Source organism: Brassica napus, chromosome C7 (genome assembly GCF_020379485.1).
Source record: "Brassica napus cultivar Da-Ae chromosome C7, Da-Ae, whole genome shotgun sequence".
NCBI lineage: Eukaryota > Viridiplantae > Streptophyta > Magnoliopsida > Brassicales > Brassicaceae > Brassica > Brassica napus.
Genome location: NC_063450.1, coordinates 13,702,664 through 13,711,057, shown reverse-complemented (window position 1 = coordinate 13,711,057; position 8,394 = coordinate 13,702,664). Strand labels below are relative to the sequence as shown.

The window sequence follows — 8,394 nt, the reverse complement described above, 5'->3', positions numbered from 1 at the left end:
AAGAAATCCAAAATTTTGGTCAGCACTTCTAGGAGACTTAAAAATTGTTCTTAGAGAGATGCTCGATTCCAACCGGACAAGTCGTATAAGCCGAGAACCTATCGCGGACTTTAAAATGGTATGTGATCAGGTCGAAACTGTACCAGGATACGTAAGTCGAATTAGTCGTCGCACCCACTAAAACCACAAGTAAACCTAGGTCTTGCCCTAAACCCAACACACTAGTCTTTAACATCTAAAGGTATGATATCGAAGATACGAGATCCTAAAGCATGCCCCTATGCTTATATTCAACGTCCTAAGAAATCCCACGAAGTTAGGACTTTGCGGAAAATTCTCGAAACGGACCATGAATATAGCATTCCACTTTGGAGAAAGATATGAGATGACAACGCATAAGCTTCTGTCTACACTATTCACTTACTCACATAAACGCAAACTGATCATCCATTCATAAAAAGCCGCAAAGCGGCAGGGATTCAAAGCCACAAGCGGCCAGTCCCAAAACATAAACATGGCCATACAAGGCCAGAGCAAGCACTAATTCATAAACATTTTAAAAAAAAATCTTAAACAAGACCGCAACCTTGATCATACTCGGGAATCTAGACCTCTCCTTCACCCATCACTTCGTCCAAACTCGGGGCCGCACCATCTCCGCCTTCCCTAACCAGAGGATCTTGCCCCTCAGGGACTTCCAAGGATGTCGGGAGGATGCACTCGGATTTCAGGTCAGCCAGGATGAGTTCAAAACTCCCATCCACGGCCGCCAGATCCTCCTTGCAGGCAGACAACCTGGCCTCCTCAGCCTGTAAAGATGAAGGGGTCTCACCTTTGAGCGCCTGAACCACGTCCATACCACCATCAATGCTCGACAGGACCAAATCCCTACTGCAAACGCACTCAAGGGAGCTTAGAAAGTCGGCGATCCTCGTCAAACGGGTCTGAAACTCAAAGCGCAAAGCACCCTTGGCCTCCTCGACTCCGCGGTTCGTCGATTCATCGCCATTCTCAATCTGGCGTTGAAGTTGACATACCTCCGAAGACTTGGTCTTCCTGGCCTTCTTCTCTTTAATCGAAGAACTCGTCGTCTTCCCAAGGTCCCTCTCGAGCTCGCCAATCTGAACCTCGAGCTTGGACACCTCTTCGAAATGAGAATCCTCGACCGTTTTCATCATAGCTTCAAGCTCGGACAATTTGCCCTGCATCTCCGTAAGCTCTCTCGAAAGACGACGGCCTCAGAACTGCAATCGTTGATCATCCCGTCGATCAACGATACAAACTGCAAGATGAAGCCACAATTAGAGATGCGAAGCAAAATGGGGGTGGGCAAAATCCAATGCGTCGAGAATAAAACACCAAAAAAAAAAAAGACAAACCTTTCCACGAAGTCCCGACGCCAGACTCAACCCCTCTGGATGCAAAGGCTCCCCATCATTGCCCTTCGTACACCTCGTCTTCCGACTCCTCACTGGAACAGCCGGAGTAGCACTGGGAGCACGCAACATCAGGACGATTTCCTTTCTGGTTGGATGCGGAGGCATCGATTCAGTGACCTTCTCCTTATCGTCAACAACAATCGGAGTTGTAGATGAACTACAAGGCTGGGCCTAGGCATCCGAAACACACAAAATACCCGTCCCGGACTGTTCCCCCGCATCTTGCGGAGCCTGAACCACAAGATCGACGGCTGGAGTGTCAACCGGAGCAGACGAAGACGGAGGCTCGGCGCAAACGTGGATAGATCCTTCTCAGCTTTACAGCGAGCCATCTTCCCTCGGAAAGAAAGGAAGCCGGCGACACAGGCTGGAGCATTGTCAGAAGGGGTTGACTCCGGCGTCTGGGAGGAGGCCTCAACCATCTCAGCATCAGAACTCTTCTTGTCATTTTGGGAGGAAGACATCTTGAAATAAAAACTAAGGAGAGTTTGGAAAGAGAGAGGAGGTGTGAAGAAAATGAAGGATGGGAACTCAATACTTATAGAGGTATGAGTATGAGATTTCAATATATATATAAATAATATATATTTTCGTACAAGTTTTTTTTTTTTTCTTTATCGACATTTGGTAAGCGAATCTTCGGATATAAACTTCGTCCAATACGCCTATCTTGCCTAACTCGCCAAACCGCGTGCTAGAATATCATTGTAATCCACGATTCTAACGGGCTGGGGGGCTAACTGTTGGGGTCAAAAACGGACACGACCAAGTTAACATCCGAATATCCGTAAAAATCAGCATGAACGTTTTTACGAAAAGAAATCTTCGTAAAGAGATCTTTACGAAAAATTTTGCGGTAAAATCTTGCACTAATCTCGGTTGATTCGTCGAAACTAAACACCAATAGTCCGAGAACACGTTCATGAAACGTCAGATAAAGATCCAGACAAGGTCGCCACGTAGCGACCGGTCCGCGAACGAGCCGGTCGATACGTAGCGACCAACCAAGCCCCTCGGTCGGTCGCTACGTAGTGACCGACCAAGCCACCCGGTCGGTCGCTACGTAGCGACTGAACTGTCTCGGACGTCGATTAACGGGTACGACCCAAATCCGTGCATTCTCGTCTGTTCCTCAATGCTGGCTCCCACGTCCCACAGCCATATCACTTGTCACACCGTTCCGATCAGAGTTACCATTGAAACTTTACGATAAAAACCGCGAGAACTTGTTTTTAGCGAAAAGAAAATCGTAACAAACGTTTCATGTCGAAGGACGGCCCAACGAGGTCTAAAACACGACTAAAAGCCCACTTACGATTCTTTAAGAATGAACCCATAGATGCTATGATGGTTTATGTTTTTTATTCTATAAAAAAAAATATAATAAAAAAAATAAAAGTTAAGTTTCCGCGGATAAACCTGAAGATCGAAACAAATGGAATATCTCCATTTTTCACTTAAGACAGCTTAAGGGCAGGAAGGGAAAAGCTAAAACCGACCTTGGAGGAGTATATAAGGAGTCCTAGGCGAGAAGCACTAAGAGAGAACTTTTTCAGAGCAAACTTAGCACTTAGATCAATTTTAGGCAACTTTTCGTTTTTGTTATTCGAGCTGCGACTCAATTAGGTCTTGCAGTCTTAGGGTTTTAGTACTAGTAGCCCAGGCTCTTACCTTGTTGTAACGCTCAAACGCGGATTCGGAATAAGATCTATTTTGCTCTCTTTTCGATTTCTTATTTTTTCGTCTTTATTTTGTGTTCTGATTGCTTGGCATGTGGTTTAGCAGATCTCCAGAACCTCTAGGAAATTAGGGGTTTCCTAACTTTCCTTATTTAAACGGAAATCGACAGTGCGAATTTCGGTTCCCACAATAAATAGTGTCGACGTGAACAGTACCCAGATGAATAGTACCTCAATAAACAGTACAGTAATGAACAGTGTCGTAATGAACCGTGTTTTCCGACACAGGTTGAATCGTGTCGATCGACGTAAGTTGAACAGTGTCGATCGACGTCGGGTGAACAGTGTCGATCGACGTCGGGTGAACAGTGTCGATCGACGTCGGGTGAACAGTGTCGATCGACGTCGGGTGAACAGTATCGATCGACGCGGGATGAATAGTATCGATCGATGCTTGGATTTCTACTTTGTCAATCGCTGCTTGGAGGGTGTCGACTGCCCTCTTAGACTTATGGATCACTCGTTCCAAATCCAGTGGCTCTACTAGTAAGAGCTCTATTTCCTTGCTGTTTCTGGTACTCATATGTTTGTACCTAAACACAAGAAAAAAATTTATCAGTTTTTTTTTTAACAAAAGTAAAACCTAGACTAAATCTAACTAAACAAGATCTAATGGTGATCAAAACTCCCCGGCAAAGGCGCCAAATTTGATATCACTCAAATTATCCTAAGGAGTGATTTATACTCTCGCAAATAAGAGGTCGAGTTGTAGTACTTAGGGATCGAATTCACAGGGAGCTAGAGAACCAAATAAATCTAATCAGATTGATTTAGTTAGGTTGATTTAATGATTTTAAATGTAAAGTTGCAAGTTTGTGAGCAAAGTAATTGCTCGATTGATTTGATTGGGGTTTGATGGAAGGATGGTTGCTAGACTTAGAGCTTCTATTCAGGTAATCAAGATTATAATCCTACAAATACCTAACAAGTTGTATGCATGATAGTATAGAGCTCAACACTTATAAATAAACCATTAGGCTTTCGCTTTCTAGGTTTATGTATTGACCAGTGTGGATCGATGTTTTCTATAGTAATATCGATCGATACACTTGTTGAACCGTCGACCGATTATTCGATTAGAATATCGATCGATGCTTTTGGTCAAGCGTTAATGCGCGGATTGAATTTTCTCACTAATATTCCTAGATCAGCTCTCCTTTACTCTAGCAATCTTAGCTCAGTTAGGATGGATTCAGGGTGAGATGCAAGCTATCGCTTATGTCTACAGCTCCTAGGGTAAGTTCTAGGTAGCTAATCTAGAAACATGCATTAGTGACAATCCTAAAGATGAATATCACAACTTAGCAATCTATAGTTGGGGCTAATACCTCATAACCTATCTGAACCCTAAACCTAACAGGTGGATCTATTCAAACATGAAGTTTGTCACTGAAATCAAAGATGAATAGATAAGAAATTGCAATAGATTAAAATATAAAAAACAAAGGAGTTCCAGAAGGACTCCGAAGGAGTTCCTCCTTTCTCTCCTAACCTAGAACTATGAATTAAAGAAAGCTTAGCTAGTGTAGCCGACAGCAATGGATAAATGGGGTTTTTGGTCGTCCAAGGGTATTCTGGTAAGTTTTGGTTGCTTATGGGCTTCAGTCGGTCATAAAATATGCTCAGACCATATTCTGGCATCACCGTCGATCGACACCAATTCTGTTTCATCGGTCGACAGTCCTTCATCTCCTCGACAGCTTCCTTTCGCGAGGAAGACTGACCACGCTTCAGTAAAACAGAGATAACCTCTGCTACAGGATGCTGATTGACCTCAAACTGGCGTAATTGGAAAGCTAACTCAAATCTATATCTTTTGTCAAAAGATGGGCTCAATCTAACGGTGGGAAGGTCTCCATCCATAGCTAAAACTCTGACGTGTGTGTGCGGATCTACATCTCAAAACGCTCCAAAATCACCATATTTCTCCAGAACGTACCTGAACCTGTAAATACTATAAAAGACTCCAAAAAATAATAATTATATCTTAAAATGCTTATATACCATGGCTGAAAGTGGGTAAAATCCATGGTATATCACATCCATGGCAAGACCACGGTACTCAATATTCTTCTCTCTGTGGTAGTCCTCGTCATACTCATCAGATTGCATCTCAGGTAATGCAGTGTCCACTGTAAAGCTCTCATGATGGCTATCGTCTGCCCAACTACTAATAGAATAGTCACCCAGTCTGCTGATCGTGATGGTAATCAATCGATGTCTGTGGAAGGGTGTTAACTGCAAAGCTCGGATATCAGTGTTCTGGCAAGGTGAAAGTCTCATTCGTAGGACTGCTGTCGATCAATTTTCTAGAATGGTTATCGATTGTTGGATGAATGGCACTGTCGATGGTTGAGTCTGGCTATCGATCGATCTGAATATTATGTCCCGTATTTATCCTCAAAGTTGCAGTAGCATGATGCTATGAATCTTGTGTTAACACTCCAGTGGTGGACGTCTGTGGCTTGAATATTCTGACTGGATCATAGTAGACATCATGGTTTATCAGTGTTAGACACAACTGATTAGTCTGCATGTTGCGAACTGCTCCTACAGTAGCCATGAAAGCTCTCCCACGTAGTAGAGAATGATTCTTGTTCAGCTTGTTATCCAGGACATGGAAATCATTTGGAACTAGTGATGACACGTAATATCAATTACCAGTAGTAGATAATGATTGTTGTTCAGCTGGTTGTCCAGGACATGGAAATCAACAATACACGTAATATCAATTACCAGTCTGCACCTCAAGGTCTCTGATGATTCTTCTTGAGTTCCTCGTAGAATAATCCACAAAAGTGAATGAATCCTCCGAAGGCTCTATCTTCAGACCCAGATGATCTGCCATTACCTTGGGTAGTATGCTGACTGATGAACCTGTGTCACACAGCGCACACGGGAACTCAATGTCCTCCACTAAACATGGCACTGCAAACTTCCCAGGATCACTCTTCTTCTTCAGCGTAATCCTATGTTTCATCTTCACTCTGATCTGATTGAAGATCCTATGTATGTCCTGTTCAGTTTCCTTGGTCACTAACATCCAGAACCTGTGGGTAAAGTAAGCCTCCTCAAACGGCTTGTCCAAGGGTGTCCTAAGAACTCTTTTGGTGAAGCTATCCATCTCCTTCTCATTAACTCCTCCTCTCTTTAGATGATTGGGAACCTTTTCCTTCCTTCTCCTCAAGGTTTTCCTCTGAGAAGTCTGATCAACTTGCATTGACTCTGGTGCATCATCAGATTGTTGACTGAAGTTGTCAGATTGTTGACTGAAGTTGTCTGCAATGTTCTCTGAGGGTTGAGATGGCTCTCTGAGTGCATTTAGGCGTGCTACATCTATCTTCAGTAACTGCAACTCGGTGGGTAAGAGGTAGTCGTCGATCGACGTTGGATGGGTCGTGTCGATCATTGGTAGAGTCTGTCTATCGAACGGTAGCTGGCTCATGATGTCGATCGATGTCCGACTTCTTGATGCGTAAGGGTTTGGGTGGATGAGGGTGTTTGGCTGCGGACTCCTCATGAGTTTGAATCCTTACTAATGTGCATGCTGCAACTTCCTCTGTCGATCGATGTGGAGTAGCTGATATCGATCAATTCTCGTCTATCTCCATTGGTCGATATTCATCTAGTGGCATCGGTCGACACCAATGTGAACCGCCGAAACTCATGGAGCTTTCAACTTGGAAGTATCCTTCCTGAAGCTTCTCCTCCTTTACCACTTGCCAGAAATCATCATCTATGATGGCACTCACGTGGTGCTTCAGTGATTCATCACCTTTACCCTGGATGAAGGCCTCCTGCCTCTTAACAGTCTCTCCTTTCTGAACCACTTGTGTCTCCAACTTCCTCACATGGTTGTTTAAAGACTCAAACTTTGAGTTCTGCTCTATGTAGACATCATCTATCTTTCCATTGAAGTTCACCATCAACTTCTGCTGACCCTCAAAAACTTGATTAAGCATGGACTCTATCTTGCTCTGTCGAGTCTGTGATGGTTGATTCTGGTAGAAAGAATTTTCATAAGCTCTGTTACTGTTGTTGTAGTTGCTATTGAAGGGTTCCTAGTACTGTGAACTCTGGTTGTATCCACTCTTCTGTCCATTGCCAAAAGAGTTTATTTATCCACTCTGATTTCCAGACCTCTGATTCAGAAAGCCTGAACCACTAACGAAGTTCACATCTTGATAGAGGGCGGAAGCTTAGTAACTAGGGTTTCGATTACTTAACGATAGATCCTCGAACTGTTGATCCTCTCAACTTGAACGAGAAGGTCTTTTGGCATGACGATACTCTCGTCAAGACAAAATAGGGCTAGAGTACTCCTCTAAGTGCGATTAAGCTCTTTGAATGCAATTTGCAAGTTTATAAATCAAAATTAATGTGTATCTTTACAAAGAGGAAGCTCGCTATTTATAATAGGGTAAATAATCTTACTCCTATATAGTATAGGATGTCTATCTAAATTATCTAAAACAAGGAAAACATTAAACTTGAAACGCAAGTAAAGCTCAAAACCAAAAGCCCATACGAATTTCGGTTAGAGAATGGAGGCTACGCTGAATCGGGTTCCCCCGGGGGATGAAGGATTCGCCCACGAATCTGCTGGGATATTGTCGGCATGGAAATTCAAAATATGTTTGACATTGAAGACGTCCGACGTTTGCATACTGATGTGCCCTTGGGTAGCGCACCGGGCAAAACAGACATGCATGGCTTGATTATGGGAAGCAAGAAAGATATATGTTCATTGTTTGACTCATATATTCCAAACCACAAGGCTTCTATGCATGAAATCACTTGGAGAATGTTCTCAACTCAATTATGGAGCACCTCGAAGAAGAATAAGATCAAACGGAGTTCATATGTGACATGTATGCCATTTACAAATCAGGTGAGCTTCAGTTCTCGCGAATTCAGACCACCCGAGAAGTTGGAAATGGCTAACCTTTGTTCTCATGAACCAACGACCAATTCAATCATGCCAAAGGTGATTATTCATGTTCTAAATGTCCAAGAAAGTCGTGGGCTTTATTGTTTACAAAAAACAATCAAAAACAGACTTGTTTGGGCCAAATGGAGGGTGAAAATTGGCTAAGGAAAAAAGATGGATTTCGACCAGGCCTTAAGGGACATGTCTTGGCCCATATCAGGAGCATATTCTTCAATTTTCAAAGTCCTGGTCGTGGCTATATCAAGAGGCAGTCCAAGTTTCACTC

General features: G+C 43.2%; 1 protein-coding gene across 1 annotated transcript; it reads right to left on the bottom strand.

The window, feature by feature from the left end:
• Positions 1-5,600: 5,600 nt before the first annotated feature.
• On the bottom strand, positions 5,601-7,140 carry LOC125590428. Its single transcript, XM_048763992.1, has 3 exons — positions 6,931-7,140; positions 5,915-6,683; positions 5,601-5,812 (listed from the first exon to the last, which is right to left on the bottom strand). Exons 1-3 carry the CDS (start codon positions 7,138-7,140, stop codon positions 5,601-5,603), a joined length of 1,191 nt encoding a protein of 396 aa, XP_048619949.1.
• Between the last annotated feature and the right edge of the window lie 1,254 nt (positions 7,141-8,394).